This window comes from Muntiacus reevesi, chromosome 4 (genome assembly GCF_963930625.1).
Source record: "Muntiacus reevesi chromosome 4, mMunRee1.1, whole genome shotgun sequence".
Classification (NCBI taxonomy): Eukaryota; Metazoa; Chordata; class Mammalia; order Artiodactyla; family Cervidae; genus Muntiacus; species Muntiacus reevesi.
In genome coordinates, this window is record NC_089252.1 from 153,848,370 (window position 1) to 153,866,816 (window position 18,447).

Sequence of the window (18,447 nt, forward strand, 5' to 3'; positions counted from 1 at the left end):
TCAAAAAAACATTAAACCAAATAACTTGGAGGGATCTGCACAAGCCTCTGGAGAAAAACAACTTAGAGAGAAGTGTGTTTAAGTGTTAATTGCTCAATTGTGTCTGACTCTTTGCAACTCTAGAGACTGACGCCCGCCAGGCTCCTCTGTCCATGGGATTTCCCAGGCAAGAATACTGGAGTGGGTTGTCATTTCCTACTCCAGGAGATCTTTCTGACCCAGGGATCGAACCCGGGTCTCGTGCACTGCACAGTTCTCCTGCATTGCAGGCATATTCTTTACCATCTGAGTAACCAGGGAAGCTGACCTCATTAACAAAAATAAAATACTCCAAATGTCTTTGAATATAGAAAAAATATTAGGTTGGTGCAAAAGTAACTGTGGTTGTGTGTTGTTGAAATTTGCCATTTGATATTAGAATACACTTTTAAATAAATGTGGTTATGCAATAAATGATTTTAACATGCATTTCTTGCTTTATGTCTTTTTGCTAATGACTTTATTACTTGCTCTTTATTTTAACTATGGAAATGATATTAGACAAAAAGCAAATTTGAGCGATTTTCTACTTGAGTTCAGAATTGGTCAGAGAGCAGAGAAAACTCACAACATCAACAACGCATCTGGCCAGGATGATTTAAGAAATTTTGCAAATGAGATGAGATAACTAGTCCAATGGCCGGCCATCAGAAGTCAACCACGACCCAACTAAGAGGATCATCAAAGCTGATCCTCTAAAACTACACAAGATGTTGTCCAAGAATTCAACGTCAGCCATTCTACGGTCGTTTGGCATTGGAAGTACATGGTCATCGAAGCAAACTGGAACAGTGAAAAAGGTAGGGAAGTGGGTACCTTGTGAGCTGACCCAAAAAAAAGCATTTTGAAGTATCATCTTCTCTTACTCTACACAACAACAACGAACCATTTTTGGATCAGGACATGTGACAAAAAGCAGATTGTATACGACAACCAGTGATGACCAGCTCAGTGACTGGACTGAGAAGCTCCAAAGCACTTCCCAAAGCCAAACTTGCACCCAAAAAGGTCATTATCACTGTTTGGTGGTCTGCTACCCATCTGATCCGCCACAGCTTTCTGAATCCTGGTGAAACCATTGTATCTGAGAAATATGCTCAGCAAATCAATGAGATGCATTGAAAACTGCAGCCAGCACTGGTCAACAGTAAGGGCCCAATTCTTCTCCACACCTGACCACACATCACACAACCAACGCTTCAAAAGTTGAACAAATTGGGCTATGAGATTTTGTTTGCCTCATCTGCCACATTCTCCTGATCTCTCACCAACCAAGTACCACTTCTTCAAGCATCTCCACAACTTCTTGCAGGGAAAACACTTCCACAACCATCAGGAGGCAGAAAATGCTTTCCAAGAGTCTGCTGAATCCCAAAGTACGGATTTTTATGTTACAGGAATAAACAAACTTATTTCTCATTGACAATAATGTGTTGATTGTAATGATTTCTATTTTCATTAATAAGGATGTATTTGAGCCTAGTTATAATGACTTAAAATTCACGGTACAAAACTGCAATTATATTTGCACCAACCTAACAACATATTGGAGAAGGCAATGGCACCCCACTCCAGTACTCTTTGCCTGGAAAATCCCATGGATGGAGGAGCCTGGTAGGCTGCAGTCCATCGGGTTACTAAGAGTCAGACACAACTGAGCGACTTCACTTTCACTTTTCACTTTCATGCACTGGAGAAGGAAATGGCAACCCACTCCAGTGTTCTTGCCTGGAGAATCCCAGGGACGGCGGAGCCTGGTGGGCTACCGTCTATGGGGTCGCACAGGGTTGGACATGACTGAAGTGACTTAGCAGCAGCAGCAGCAGCAACAGAACATATACCAAGCTACTAACACTGCTATGAAGACTGAGGAGTCACATATACAATTTTATTTCATTTATGTAAAATTATCCACAGGTATAGGGGAAAAATGCTTAAAAAAAAAAAAAGTAAAGAAGAAAGAATAAAGACAGAAATAGCTCAGGTGGTAAAGAATATGCCTGCCATGCAGGAGATCCAGGTTAGATTCCTGGACTGGGAAGATCTCCTAGAGATGGAAATGGCAACCCACTCCAGTATTCTTGCCTGGGAAATCCCATGGTCAGAGGAGTCTGGTGGTCCACAGTCCATGGGGTCACAAAGAGTAGGACATGACTGAGCAACTAAGCATAGTACCCCCTAGTACACAGTAAAATAATCCAAGAGCTGGTTCTTTGGGGAGAAATAAACAATTATAAACCACTCGTTAATCTAATCAAAACTTGTATTTTTTTTTAATTTTTTTTTTTTTATATTTGGTCTTTATTACATCAGATTATTTATGTTCACATGCCAGGATTCTAATTTTATGTTTTTCTCTCTGAATGGATAGCAATTTTCCCAGTACTATTTATTAAAAAGTTCATTCTTTCTGCATTTGATTTGTAATACTACTATTGCTATACCCTAAACTCCTAGACATATCTAGGTTTGCTTCCAGACTTCCTACTCTGTTTCACTGTTCGCATTACTACAGCTTCGTTCTGATACATGATCTGAGTCTTCAAATCTTTTCAGTACTATTTTTGTTATTTGGCCTCTTCCTGTTAATGTTAGAATCAGTTTACCAACTCCCGTGCAAACAAACAAACAAAAACAAAAAGCTGGAATTTAGACTGGAACTACATATTCACACCTGAATTTGAAGAGAACTGATACATTTCTGATGTTTGTCTCTTCCCATCCAATGATGCTGCACTGCTCCTTTTATTCAGGACCTTAAAAATGTTCTTTAGAAATAAGTTGCAATTTCATCCAACTAAGTCTCACACACTTTCATTAAATTTCATTTTTATTACTCCTTAATAGTTTTTAAGCTATAGTGTTTTTAAATTACATTGTCTAATTTATTCTGCTCATACTTGATTTTATTATATTGAACTTTGCTAGTTTGCCAATAATTCTAATTGTTTATAGACTCTCTTGGATCTTCTGCATGGATAATTATATAATCTGTAAATAAATTATGTTTCTTTCAATTGTAAACCTTAACCTTCATTTGCTGCTGCTGTCTCAGCAGAGGGGCTGAAACCATTATTACCATAATGAATAGATGCAGTCAGAACAGGCATTATTGCTTTGCTCTGGTTTTAAGGTGAATGCTTCTAACTTCACCATTCAGTATAGCAAATGCCTGTTTATTAGATACAGGAAATTTTCTTCTCTTCCTAGTTGAAGTTATATACTAAGTGTTAAATTTTATCAAAGTATTTTTCAACATCTATTATCTCTGTTGCTTCTTTTGAGAGAAGCAGTCTGCCATGAACTCTGAATATCCTTGTGCAACCTCACCATAGGTGTCAAACTGAAAGGCCCAAGCATCCACTGATAGAGAGGCGTTTTTGTAACGGGTCAACAGGTCAAGCTGACCACAGTTTAACTACCATGTGACTGCTTACTCCCCAGGAAAGGACTGGCTTGCTTCCTGACTGCAACAAAAGGTATTGAGCTTAACTCTGGGTGTCTCAGTCACAGAGCATCCCACTGTGTGCAGAGTCACCAGCTCCGCCCATCCTGTCGCCCTGTGGGACTTGGGGACAGGGATCCAACAGCGCCATGCTGAGGCTTCTGCTGACTACTGGGCTGTAATAACTGCCCGCAGAATCCAGCTGTCTACTTCTGGCACCTGTGGAGTTGTGGCAGTTACTCCTTGCCATTCTCCATGGGTTTGTGATTCTTCTCCGACAGGTTATAAAAAATCTTTAAAAGGATCCTTTACAACCTTCAACACTATCAGAGTCAAGTTACACAAGAAAGCAACTATCAACCCAGTTAAATCTATTTGTCTTTTTTTTCTAACTATTCTATCAAATGTCTCTATAAGTAACCAAAGCTAACAATGATCGAGGTCCTTTCAAACTCTGTTTTCCCAACAGAGCTTAATTGATCAAAATAAAGCAGCTAAGAGATGCTTTACAATAGAAGATAATTTGTAATGACTCAAATATTTTCAAGAAGGATACTTCTGGAAAAAAAATGCCTTACTTTCTAATTAAGTAAATAGATAACTTATAATCCACATGACTCATTAAGAACAATGTAATAATCAGAAAAGAATAAACAATAGTTTAAATATTTTTATTACCTATTATGAAATGCCAAGAGATAAGAATGCTAGCTTACTAGGGTCATTAATATTATATTACACAGTCACAAAAAGATTATAATACTATCTGCTTCTGAAATTTTAAATCCTATTTAATATTTCACCTATGTGCCTTAAGGTGAGATTTCAACAGGAGACATTTCAATGAGGCAAACATCAAAGTAATTATATTATTATTTTTATCTCTTTACCTGTATTCAGGCTGTCGGCTTGCAGAATGATCATCTCTTGTCCACCTATAGCCAGATTCATCCTGTAAGAGAAAAATGTTACTTAAATATTCATTTACATTATTTTGGTCAAATAGAGTATTTATTTGTATCTAACAGCATTACTGGAAACTAGTCTCAAGACCAAAATAATATGAGGGGAAAAGTACCTTTCTAAGTTTCTCTGAGCTTTAAAGGCATGAAAAAGAAAACAAGATACAACAAGTCATCTATTTCAAACAACTAATTTGGTAGACTGAGAAGCTGTGGTACTTATTTATCTCTATTAAAATACTTAAAAGTATTTCTTCAGTGGGCCCAAACAACTTTATTGCCAAAAACACATGTCATCATTCACAATATAGAAAGTCTGTTCAACAAAGGTTCAATTTAAATTAAATTCAAACACACATTTCTCAATCTTTCATTTTATTTTCTTCCTCTGTCAAGTTTGCTCAGCAATTTTCATCTTCAAGCCTAATGAAGAAACCGTCACTTTCCCATTTCTCTTGCTGGTTTCCTTTTCTCATCCTACCTCCCATTAAAAATTACAATTGGAAACAATGTAATAAGAAATCAACAGTATATTAGATAGACTATATTAGGCCAAGATGTTTAAAATCTTGTTTAAAATTAAGCTAAGCTTAAAATTTTTTAAAGTAGCACACTTTGTCCTCTGAAACAAACAAGTTGGAAGAGGTACATATAATGAAACCACATAGTAATCCAGGCTCCATTACTTTAAAATTATACATACGACAAGGGACATCAGTCCTCCATATCCACAGGTTCCACATTAGAGGATTCAACCAGTCACATTTTAAAATATGGGGAAAGGGTGGAATTCAGAAAGTTTCAAAAAGCAAAGCTTGGATTTGCCACATGCAAGCCAACTACTTACATAGCACAATGTTGTATTAAGTATCACAAATAATCTAGAGATGATTTAAAACGTATGGAGGATGTGCATAGGTTATATGCAAATACTATGCCTTTTTATACATGAGATTTGAGCATCCCTGGGTTTTGGTATACTGGGGGTCCTGGAACCAATCCCCTGTTATCAATGGACAACTGTAACATGTGCATTACCTACAATCAGAAACAATGATTCAGCTAAAATAAATATTATCTTCATTTTCCTCTTTAGCATCACATACCATACTTACAGAAGTAAAATGTATTCATCATTTTTCTTCCTAACATTAAACTAAAGAAAAAAGTCAACAGCTATAATATCACATTGGATATAAGTAGCTTGCTTTAAATTAACTGAAGTCTAGGTAAGAATTAGTGTCATGAGAATCCTAAGGATCTCAAGTGGGTTTATTTGTTTGAAGAATATTACATGAGAAAATGTGTAAAGAATGAACAATTCAATTTGTAACAATAACAGTAAAAAATATTATCAAGGCACTATTATGTTTCAAATACAATTTGGTCCACTGAATCCAAAATTCCCTGTCTACACTAAACAGCCACAGGGTTTTCATAAGGTAACAACTGTTTATCCAAAGGCTAAACTGTTTCTCCTTCAGACTATCTGAAAGAATGACTCTGGTTGCAAAATTTAGTATTTCTAAAATAGAGATAATGCATAATGCTTACTTTTCAATACTGAACCCTTCCTCCTAAAGGAAAAGCATGATATTTAAAAGTGAACAAAATAAAAATCAATTCTACTGAGACGTAAGGAACAAAACGTCAAAACTTGAAACACAAGAGAACACTGAATAGTCTCACTGTCACTTTAAAATTGTCAAGGATCATATAATGTAGTAGTAAGAGAACTGGACTCAAGGATCATATAATGTAGTAGTAAGAGTAGTATTAATCCTGGGTAAATCACCTTCCCTCCATTTCCTCGGGCATAAAGTATGGAAACTAATTCCAAAGGCTACTGTGAGGTCAAATTTTATTGTAAGCAATGACTGAATATGTCATTAATTATGATATTACATGGTAGGAAAGGGGAAAAAGGAGAAAATGTAGGAAAATGGTTTGGCAGAAGAATGATGTAAACATGCAAGTTATGTCAAGAAAGTGCATGAAGGAATTAGTTTAATCAAGTCCAATAACATATTACTGCAACATTAAATATGTTTCTAGATTATTAAAGATGATTAAGAAAAACACATAATAATAGCAACAGTAGCTAACATTTAAAAAATGCTTATCATAGGAAAGGCAATGTTTGGAGAGCTTTCTAATCCGAGTTAAGAAGCAGACTTTAATAATAACTATAACAAAATGAGACTGAGTCTCAACAACCTTAACCCAACCTCACCCACAGCATTTCATCATGATGAAAATAACCTAATTTTAACTGGGCACATTCAGTAACAGAAGATAACTACCTGCTTATCATTTGAAAGTGAAAGTCGCTCAGTTGTTGAAAGCCGACTCTTTGTGACCCCATGGACTATACATTTCATGGATTTCTCCAGGCCAGAATACTGGAGTGGGTAGCCTTTCCCTTCTCCAGGGGATCGGCCCAACCCAGGAATTGATCTCAGGTCTCCCGCACTGCAGGTGGATTCTTACTGAATACAAAAGCAATGAGTAAGATTACCTTTATCTGGTTCTACAAACCCTCGCCAACTGAGGGGATAAAAAAGCAGGCGAGTTGGAATCAGTATCATGAAACCTAAGACAGGGCAATCCAGAGCGCTTACCCACTTTGTCCAGCACCCCAAGATTTTTGACTACCAGTTCCCATTTAACTGCTCCAGCAGGCAATTCAACAGAGCATCAAGCAGGAAGTGTTTATTCAACTGCCTTCAAGGCCAGTCACATAAATTCCAAAAATCACATGATTCTTAAATTTATAAAAAACAACAATTAGTACATGGGGGAAATTTACATACTCCTCTGTGAGGTGGACCACTTCTTCGATCATGAGAAAAACTGCGGCCCTCGTCATAGTTTCGGTAATCAACATGACTGTAATATCTATTGTAGCTTCCTTCACCAGGTCTGTCTAGCAGTGGTGGTTTCTTTGGCACAAGATTAACTACTCTACGGTAGCCATCCTAAAACAGACAAAAAGAAATATATAAAAATCACTAACTTCTCTATTTGGTTTTGGAAAGGTTTTTTAAAAAGCATAGGAGTTATCCTTAATCAAAGAGAGTAAATGTATAAACAAACAAAAATGCATTAATGAAATAACATGAATAACTAATAGTAAGGTCTTCACATGAATTAAAGGAAATGAAACTGTTCAATGAGAAAGCCAGGTGCTTAAAAGTAACATGCAGCAATGCAAAAATCCAATCATAAGCAAAAGAAAAAATACAATATTATTAATAAAAAAATAAACTATGAAAGGGAGAATGTAATAGTAGCTCTAATCCCTAATTGTCCAGGTATTTTAGAAGTAAAACCATTTAAGATAGCACACATCTTTGGTTTACTGTGTCTGAAGTTTATTATCCAGAAAAAATAAAAGATTTTTACACATTACCAACAACAAATAAGGAGATAATATTGAGCTAGAAAGATCTAGAAGATACATCTTGCTATTTCTAAAACAGCACTTAAGAGAAGAGCCTGTGACATAAGTTTGGAAGCAATATAAAACTCGATATAAAAGCTGAACTAATTCTCAAAGTAATATGTTAATGTTTTAAAGTTTAGCTGAACAGATTTTTAGTGGGAGTTGGGAAACTGAATAGAGGGAGCATAACACCTATCTTAGACTAGAAGCTGCTGTAAAATGAAAATGATTATCACCAAGAAGAACCAGAGAGGTGCAGAACATGCATCTCTAAATGATCTGGTCTTGAGCACTCATGCTGTCTATCAATATCAGATGAGACCTGTGTGAAAGAAATTGGCAAGCTACCCAAGTATAAGATATGATCACTAATTTGACAAAATGAAAAACTAATAATGCCTAACATTCGGGAGTGGTAATTTTACTGTTTAAGTCTCAGTTTCATTATCTGAACAATGACATCAATACTAGTAACTACATCATGAGGTTGTGAGGACTAAAGAAAAACCAAACTGTAAAACACTTAGGGTAGCAAGACACACCAAGTACTCAAAAATTGTTTGCTATTTTGATTATCCTTTTTGCAAGTCTAAGTGAAACACTAAATTCCTCAAAGTGGCTATTTTCTTAAATTGCTTCTTAGCGTTAATAACTACAACTATTCAGTAGCTATTAAATAGCTATAAGATAGCTATTTAAATATATAAAACCATTTTAGTAGTTATTAAATAACTACATCCATGCCAAATTTCCCAAAGAGTAGGAAATTTGTTAGTGTGCCACAAAAAAACAGTTCATATCCATCTGAGAGTTAAACTGACCTATGTAATTTTTTCCCATGGGGATATAGGATGGTTTCCTTTAGTATGTAACATATTAAATTCTAATATATATTCCGCATGATCACATAAAATATAGTACACAAATGAATCTAGTGATTTTTTTCTTAACACAATCTTTCACAGAGATTTCAATTAAATCTAAGCAAATACTGAGCTTCTTAAAAAAAACTGTCACTAAGCCAAAATTTACAGCATCTTCTAATTCAAAATTTGTTGCACATAAAATTAAAATCACTGATTTCTCCAATTGCGGGAAACCATAAAATTCAATTACACAATACCCGTTTGTTCCTACCAAATAATAAATGAAAATAATCAATCCAAAGTTGTTAATGAGCAAAAGAAAAAACCTGCTAATGACAGTTCTTGTATCTAGCAATGAAGATGAAATTGCCGTTTCCTTTATGTTTTGAGAAAGTGTACAAATATATACATTATACCATCCCTCTGGTGGTGTTGCACTGAGTAATTCTCACAAACACACAGGATTATGAGAGCCATAGGGAGAAAAAGCTGAGCGCTTATTTATTGGTAACTTTTCTTGTAATCTTTAAGAGCAGTAAAGCAAGGACCAGAACTCTGGGATTAAGGATGCTACCTCCTGGAGGTCTAGAGGAAATCATATGAGTCCCAAAGAAAGGCCTTTGAAGATAAGGGGGATTGTTCTGCATGCAGAACAGTATCTTGGTAATGCTGACATGTCAGCTAGACCGGTTAACTCAAGAGCAGGAGAAAGACCAAGCAAGGAAGAGAGAATGAGTAATATTAAATTCCAAGAGACATTTCTGAGAAAGCAGTAAAACATGGTTCCCACAAATCCCCTCTTCTTGTTTTAATGAGTGTTCCTTTGATCTTCTTGTCAGAAGAACAGCGTGAGCATCGCCTCAGTGAGGGTGAGTCAAGAAAATAAAGCAATCAATGTTCTGAACATGAGAAAACATGCTATCACAGTCTAACTATGATCAAGTTCAAAGAACATGCTGATTTTCACCGAGCCATAAAACTGCAGCTTCCAAAGCTACAAGTCAAGATAAAATCATGTGATCAATTTCCACTGTTCAGTAAAGTCAGAAGTTATATGAGTCATAAGAGTAAGTACTTGTCAGCAGTTTTTAAGGAAGCAGAAAGGGCAGCGGCGGCAGCGGCTGCAACAGCACTGCCATGGCAACAGCTATGACAGAAACTAGTAGAGCACCTTTTAAAAAACACTTTCTATCCCAAGCTAGACTGATAGTTTGAGCAATTTGAGCTAGGTGAGAACCACCACACCAGGGTCAATTTAATAGAAAGGGTAAAATTATAAGCAAGGGCAAAGATGTATTGGTCTGGTAGTGCAGATATTAACATGGGCATTCATGTCTGTAAAGTTCCAAACAAAATGATTATTGTTAAAGATTCCAGGGCCCCGTTGCAAAACCCATGAGAAAAAGGAAGCGCAAGATACCGCCACATGAGGATCTTAGTAGAAGAGTATTGTAATGGTGCAAATTTTAAACGGGGTACAACTCCAGTAAATCCGGGATTCCATAAAGGATCAGATTTATTATAGTGAAAGAGACAAGACCAATTCCAAATCTGACCATGGTCAAGTTTTGTTACTGTCTTGAACCAATAATCCTTGGGGACCCCAATTTTCTATTGTATAATTATCGATCAGAAGGAGCTGTGTGGAAAAATTGTGCGATCCACAAACAGGCCAATTAAATCCTTCAAACAGTCGCATATCAATCCACGCATGAATACATAATAGGATTGATGGTTTGGGGTGAGACATTGCAGATGCTAAGTTTCCTTGGAAACCACAAGTAAACACAAAGGTCTAACATTTAATGGTAACAATTTGAGATCATTTTGGCCGGTTTTATCATATTATTCATATACCACCAAGTGCTGGTATAAGCACATATCTGTGCATTTGTTCAATTAGTTATGCAGAAGGGTGGATGTGAACCATTAATGGTCCAAGGAGAATCTAAGCTGTTCATAGGTAAAACAGATGAAGGAGAAAGCCACTCTCCCCCAGTAATGGTGGAATCATTGGTAGAAATAGGAAGCTCTGGATCTTCCCATGTGACAACAGACAACAGAGGGGGGTTCATTAAGTGAGCCCAGTATGTATAGTTATTGTTAAGTAGTATATGAGCAGGAACCCTAGTGAAAAACAGAAGTAAAAAACTAACCCAAAACAGCCATACCTCATGGGCAGAGTTAACAGTTATAGAGGCTAAAAAGGAAAGCAGCATATTTTCAGGAGTAATAGGGGTGCCACTATTAGCAAGAGCTATTTCAGCTCTTAAAGTAAGACGTTTAGTGTCACCCCACATAATGTCACCAGCTGGTGAATGACTGATTATTCCTCAGTCTTTTCGGAAGAGGCATGCCAGTCAGGAAGAGTCAGCTGGTGGTCAACATAGGAAACTCCAGTAATGGATCCTGAAGTCTTTGGTGCCAACACATGATAAAGTTTCACACAATGGGCAGGGATCCAAAGTGGACCTGATGGAGACAAAATAGCAGCAAATCCCCTTCCCAATGTTAGTAATTTAACAGGTCCTTGCCCAATAGGAGAGGGTGGTTGTTTAAAAAGGACCAGAGAGCATTCTTGTGAATGTGGAGTAGCAAAATGTCTAGTAACAGCAGCTGATTATGAAGAATTTTTGGAAACTGACAAGTGATTAGGAGTGAATAAGGTAATATATTATCATTTCCTAGGAGGGGTTAATTCTTTCCTTTCCAGTTTATTTAAAAATAATTGCAGTAGCCCATTTATGCATTCAATAATGGACTGTACAGTAAGGTTGTGCGGAATACCTGTGATGTGTTTAATATCCCATGGACGAAAGAAATCCCTAAGTTTGTGTGATGTATATGCTGCAGCATTATCAGTTTTAATGGTTTGAGGGTGTCCTAAAATATCAAAACATTCAAGGTGAGCTTGCACATGATGTGCTTGTTCTCCATGTTGTGCGGTAGCCCATTAAAAGCCTGAAAAAATACCACAGTTACATGCACAAAGTGAAATGGTTTATATGGAGGATAATGAGTAACATCCATCTGCCATAACTCATTAGAAGACCACAAGGGTTATAATGCCAGCTTCTGGGAGAGGAGGAGTTAAAAACTGACATGTGGGACAGGTACTAACAATCTTTCTGGCTTCCAGTAAGGTTAGAGCAAATTGTTTATGTAGTGCCTTGGCACCCTGGTGGAAGAATTGATGTGACTGAAAGGCAGCGGTAACCCATGGTCCTATAAGGTGAAGAGATGAGTCAGCTTGTTGATTTCCGAAAGTAAGAGGTCCAGGAAATTGTGTATGTCCTCCAATATGAGCTACTGGATGTTGTTGTTTAGTTAAGAGTCTGAATAGAAACACACAGAAAGTAATGGTTTATCGACTGAAGTATTTAAAATAGAATCGGACAATTGTTGAACGATATTAACAACATAAAAGGAATCTGTTAAGAGAGTGAAGTTTGCAAGGTTTGCAATGCAAGCAAGACAGCAGCTAATTCAGAATGTTGTGGGGAACTTTGGGGGCTGGTAAAGATCTTTATCCATTCTGATATTTCCTTCCAGGTCACTATTCCTCAATTTTGATTGCCATCTGTACAGTAGGTAAGCACGTTAGTTACAGGATGTCTAGAGATAATAGGATGTAAAGAAAAGGGCACTAATTGTAAAACAGAAATTCTTTTATCCATCAGCAAGTTGTAAATAAGTTCCCCTGTAAAATCTGATATGACGATTTGAAATTGTTCATTAGTTTGATATAATGATTCTACATTTTCTTTAGATATTCCCACACAAATTGTTTGTGGATCTGAGCCAGTAAGGCAACAGAGACCTAAGTGTCCTTGCTGTAATAGATGCAGTCTCTCCGGTAAGCAGGAAGAAATGGTATTTTGGTTGATTAGGATAATGTAGTCATTCAATGCTTTTTATCTCTTTAGGTAAGATTTGGGCAAACATTGCTGTAGGAGTATGTTTGATACAAAGAAGAATCAGTGACAAAGGATGTGAAGGAACATATCTGTCAAGAAAATGTTTAACATAAGCAGTGCTGAATTGTGGTAATAAAGCGTAACGTTGAGGAGAAAAACAGCAGGGTGAGGTAGGATCTTCATTTCCCTGTACTAATTGAAAGAAAGTGAAAGTGAAAGTTGTTCAGTTGTGTCCGACTCTTTGTGACTCCATGGACAGTCCATGGAGTTCTCTAGGCCAGAATATTGGAGTGGGTAGCCTTTCACCTGTCCAGGGGATCTTCCCAACTCAGGGATCGAACCCAGGTCTCCTGCACTGCAGGAGGACTTTTTACCAGCTGAGCCACAAGGGAAAGGAAGCTCAGTATATGTTGGGATGCCTAAGGTAGGTCGTATCCAATTTAAGTGACCCAAGAATTGATGTAAAGAAAGAAGTGTTAATGGTTCAGGAACCTTGAAGGAAAATTGTAAAGGAGTAATTGTTTCTTGTAAAATTTGAAAGCCAAGATATTTCCATGGGGGCATGTGTTAGATTTTCTGTGGAGCTATTATTAAACCCTGTGAATTCAAATATGTCTGTAAGGAAGAGAGAATTTCTGCTAATTTTTGTGGTGAAGAGTGTGCTAAAAGAATATCATCCATATAATGATAAATATAGGCATCGGGAAATTGTTGTCCTAACAGCTGCAGACTTAGATCTACAAATCTTTGACATGTGGTAGGGCTAGTCTTCATACCCTGAGGTAAGTATTTCCACTGATATCATTGTAAAGGATGATGAATATTTATTTTAGGAACTAAAACTGCAAATTTCTGTTTATCTTCACAATAAAGTTATGGTAAAAAAGCAAATCTTAAGATCTATAATTATTAGTGTGATTGTCTGGAATTAGAAAGGGATTTGGAATAGCTGGTTGTAATAAACCCACTGGTTGCATTTGAGCATTAATTGCTCTTAAATCATGAATTAAATGCCATCTTCCTGATTTTGGGGGGATAATAAAGATGGGAGTATTCCACGGGCTTGAGGAAGATTCCCTATGTTCTGCATCTAATTATTCTTTAACCAATTGTTCTATATGCCCAATTTCTTCTTTAGTCATAGGTCACTGCTCTATCCAGACTGGGGCGAGGGTGGGGGGGAGGGGCGCGGTTCATCAATCCAGATGATTTGTAATGGTATATAATAGCAGTGGCCCTGAGGATAAATTTGTGTGTAGTTTTAATTGATATTGTTTTAATATACCTCACCCCCATAAAGTTGTAGGAATATTCATGATGTAAGGACAGATAATAGCTACATGCCCTTCTGAATCTGTACAGATTTTTGGAAAGGTGCTCTGATACGATTCTTGGAATCCCCCAACAACTAACATCTGTCCATGGACCCTTTTCAAAGGCCAGATGGAAGGCCATTCTTGTTTTGTGATAACAGCTATATAAGTTCCTGATCTATTAAATCCTTGAAAGAAAGTCTTAAATTTTTAGAGTTTATGTGGGGCAGTTAGTCAATTAGCATAGTCTAGTAAGCCACATGCGAAGAGCTGATTCATTGGAAAAGACCCTGATGCTGGGAGGGTTTGGGGGCAGGAGGAGAAGGGGATGACAGAGGATGAGATGGTTGGATGGCACCACCAACTCGATGGGCATGAATCTGAGTGAACTCCGGGAGCTGGTGATGGACAGGGAGGCCTGGCGTGCTGCGATTCATGGGGTCGCAAAGAGTCTGACACGACTGAGCGACTGAACTGAACTGAACTGAGTAAGCCCCCTTCGTATATCGAAAGCCTCCTTTCCTGATTTCTTTCTCTGCTGAGGGCACAAACAAGGCAAGAGTGATAGCTGTGACAATTTGTCCCTTTCTCGACTGCATGATAAGAATGGGACAGCCACAATTTGAATACTGCCTGAGTAATCAGAATCAATTACCCCTGGTAAATATGAATAACTTTCATAGTTATGCTGGAGCAGCCTAAAATAATTCCAACTGTATCTTTAGATAAAGGACCATAAACTTCTGTAGGAATGTGTTTAACTTCATCGATACTATGAACAGAGGTGCGCAATATTGTACAGGAGGTGGTGATCAAAACTATCCCCGAGAAAAAGAAATGCAAAAACGCAAAACGGTTGTCAGAGGAGGCTTTATAAATAGCTGAGAAAGAAGAGAAGTAAAAGACAAAGGAGAAAAGGAAAGATATATACATCTGAGGGCAGAGTCCCAAAGAATAGCAAGGAGAGATAAGAAAGTCTGCCTAAGTGACCAATGCAAAGAAATAGAGGAAAACAATAGACTGGAAAAGACTAGAGATCTCTTCAAGAAAATTAGAGATACCAAGGGAACATTTCATGCAAAGATGGGCACAATTAAAGACAGAAACAATATGGACCTAACAGAAACAGAAGATATTAAGAAGAGGTGGCAAAAATACACAAAAGAACTATACAAAAAAGATCTTAATGAAACATATAACCACGATGGTGTGATCACTCACCTAGAGCCAGATATCCTGGAGTCCGAAGTCAAGTGGGCTTTAGGAATCATTATTACAAACAAAGCTAGTGGAGATGATGGAATCCCAGTACAGCAATTTAAAATCCTAAACGATGATGCTATTAATTAAAGTGCTGCACTCAATATGCCAATAAATTTGGAAAACTCAGCAGTGGCCACAGGACCGGAAAAGATCAGTTTTCATTCCAATCCCAAAGAAAGGTAATGCCAAAGAATGTTCAAACTACCGCACAATTGCACTCATCTCACACGCTAGCAAACTCATGCTCAAAATTATCCAAGTTAGGCTTCAACAGTACATGAACCAAAAACTTCCATATGTTTAAGCTGGATTTAGGAAAGGCAGAGGAACAAGAGATCAAACTGCCAACATCCACTGGATCATAGAAAAAGCAAGAGAGTTCCAGAAAAACATCTGCTTCACTGATTACTCTAAAGCCTTTGACTGTGTGAATCACAACAAACTGTGGGAAACTCTTAAAGACAAGAACACGAGACCACCTTACTTGCCTCCTGAGAAACCTGTATGTAGGTCAAGAAGCAACACCTAGAACCAGACAAGGAACAACGAACTAGTTACAAATTGGGAAAGGAATACGTCAAGGCTGTATATTGTCACCCTGCTTATTTAACTTACATGCAGAATACATCATGCAAAATGCTGGGCAGGATGAACCATAAGCTGGAATGCAGGGAAAAATATTAATTATCTCAGATATACAGATGACACTACCCTTATGGCAGAAAGCGAAGAGGAACTAAGAGGAGAGTGAAAAAAATGGCTTAAAATTCAACATTCAAAAAACTAAGATCATGTCATCCGGTCCCATTACTTCATGGCAAATAGATGGGGGAAAAATGCTCACTGCAGATGATGACTACAGCCATGAAATTAAAAGATGCTTGCTCCTCAGAAGAAAAGCTATGACAAACCTAGACAGCATATTAAAAAGCAGAGACATTACTTTGCCAACAAAGGTCCGTCTAGTCGAAGCTATGGTTTTTCCAGTAGTCATGTATGGATGGAAGAGCTGGACCATAAAGATAGCTGAGCACCGAAGAACTGACGTTTTTGATCTGTGGGGCTGAAGAAGACTTTTGAGAGTCCCTTGGGCTGCAAGGAGACCAAACGAGTCAATCCTAAAGGAAATCAGTCCTGAATATTCATTGGAAGGACTGATGCTGAAGTGGAAGCTCCAATATTTTGGCCACCTGATGTGAAGAACTGACTCACTGGAAAAGACCCTGAAGCTAGGAAAGATTGAAGGTAGGAGGAGTAGAGGACGACAGAAGATGAGATGGTTGGATGGCATCACCAACTCAATGGACATGAGTTTGAGTGAGCTCCAGGAATTGGTAATGGATAGGGAAGCCTGGCATGCTGCAGGCATGCACTCACAAAGAGTGGGACACGACTGAGCAACTGAACTGCCTGAACTGAACTGAAGGGATTCCTCACTCTTCTATGGCAAAAACTGCACTATGACATAAATCCCAAGTATTTAGATGCTGTATATTAACAACACCTACACCATTTTTTAACCAATGACCTACTGGTTCCCAATCAGACACTTTCAAAGAACCTTCTTGTGGAAACCAAGGACAACAAGTATAAATCACAATAAGAAGTTTAGTTAAGTCTGAATCAGAAACCTACAACCAGCAGTGGCAAGCAGAAAAGAAAGCTGACGCTTATGAGCAAGCTGTCAAGGACAGAGTTACCTACAGCGGAAAGCTAAAGTACCGCACATCTAGAAGGCTTCGTTCCATTACTAGTCTTAAAGGTCATAGTTCCTACCTGGGAGAGCAGATGTCCTTTTCCCTCACTCGGGTTTGAGCAAGCAAACCTTCACACGGTCCCTGTTCAGCCACCAAATGTGGCAGTCACACTGAGCTAATTCTCACAAACACACAGGATTATGAGAGCGCAGGGACAGTTCATGAAAGAGCCACACAGAAAAAGCTGAACGCCTATTTGTTGGTAACTTATCTCATAATCTTTAACTAAGAGCAGTAGAGCAAGACAAAGACCAGAACTCTGGGATTAAGGAAGCTACCTCCCAGAGGTCTGCAGGAAATCACAGGAGAGTCCTAAAGAAAGGTCTTTGAAGATAAGGGGGGTTGTTCTACAAGGAGAACGGCATCTTGCTAAGGCTGACATGTCAGCCAGACCATCTAACTTAATGGCAGGGAAAGACCAAGCAAAGAAGGGAGAATGAGTAAGATTAAATTCCAAGAGACATTTCTGAGAAAGCAGTAAAACATGGTTCCCAAATAAACTTAACTACTTCTTTTAAGTATAGTGTTATGCTTTTTTACACTTTCACATTTGTCATTATCTTAGAGACAAGAAAATTTCTTCCACATGGCTCTCTGCATTTCTGGAATAAGGACTATTCACAGTTTGCATGCACTAACAGAAATCTGACCAAGATACATATCAAATGATTTTTGCAATTTTGAAATTTGAAATGGTGATTGTGCTTTGTTAGAAAACCAATTATTCCTTCATTTTCTATAAATTCCAATTTACTATAAATATCTGTTATGAAAATACTTTCATTTTAGTTTAAGTAAAAGCACCAAGTTTGATGTTTTGTTTGATTCAATATATAAATGTATATCAAATTCTCCACATTAATGTTCAGTCTTATTACTAACTGGGTACAAATTATCAGGATTACACTTCTTTAAAAACATTTCTTTTCCAATGTCATTAAAATATACTCTGCAGTCATTTTAACACAAGAACATTTTATTTTAATATATAAGCACCCCTTCTTAAGCATCTTTCTTTTTTGAGACATACTGAAATATTTCCATTTGAAATAAAGTATCTTGAATTTACTTGAAACTAATCTAAGAAACAGCAAAGTGGTAAAAGCATAGACAAAACAAGATTGACCATGAGTTGATAAATACCATTTGAATGATTTGTTCGTGGGGAGTTCATTATGCCATTTTGTCTACTTTTATATATACTTAATTTTCACCATTATAAATAAAAAGTCAAAAACAACTAAAACACATTAACCCACCACCAAAGTAACTAAGTACAATGGTATATGTAACTATTCAACTGCCAGATTTCCTGACACAATTAACTTAGTATGAATGGAAGTTTCATGGGCACAGAAACCTTGATCTTATTCACCACCCTATTCCCAGCACTTGGAATATTACTTGGCACATAGCAAGTACCACATACATAAATTCAGT

The 18,447-nt window shown here is 37.4% G+C and overlaps 1 protein-coding gene across 7 annotated transcripts in view; it reads right to left on the reverse strand.

Annotated features, from left to right (window-relative positions):
• The window catches only part of PPHLN1 (periphilin 1), a 150,470-nt gene that overhangs the window by 108,691 nt on the left and 23,332 nt on the right, over window positions 1–18,447 (reverse strand). For 4 of the 7 annotated variants that reach the window (XM_065934595.1, XM_065934597.1, XM_065934596.1 and 1 more), the window contains 2 exons: window positions 7,260–7,424; window positions 4,375–4,436 (listed from right to left, as the gene is read on the reverse strand). In XM_065934595.1, the coding sequence (XP_065790667.1) occupies window positions 4,375–4,436; window positions 7,260–7,424 (227 nt within the window). The remainder of the gene's footprint in view (window positions 1–4,374; window positions 4,437–7,259; window positions 7,425–18,447) is intronic. The other 3 variants (XM_065934599.1, XM_065934600.1, XM_065934598.1) reach the window with 1 other exon arrangement.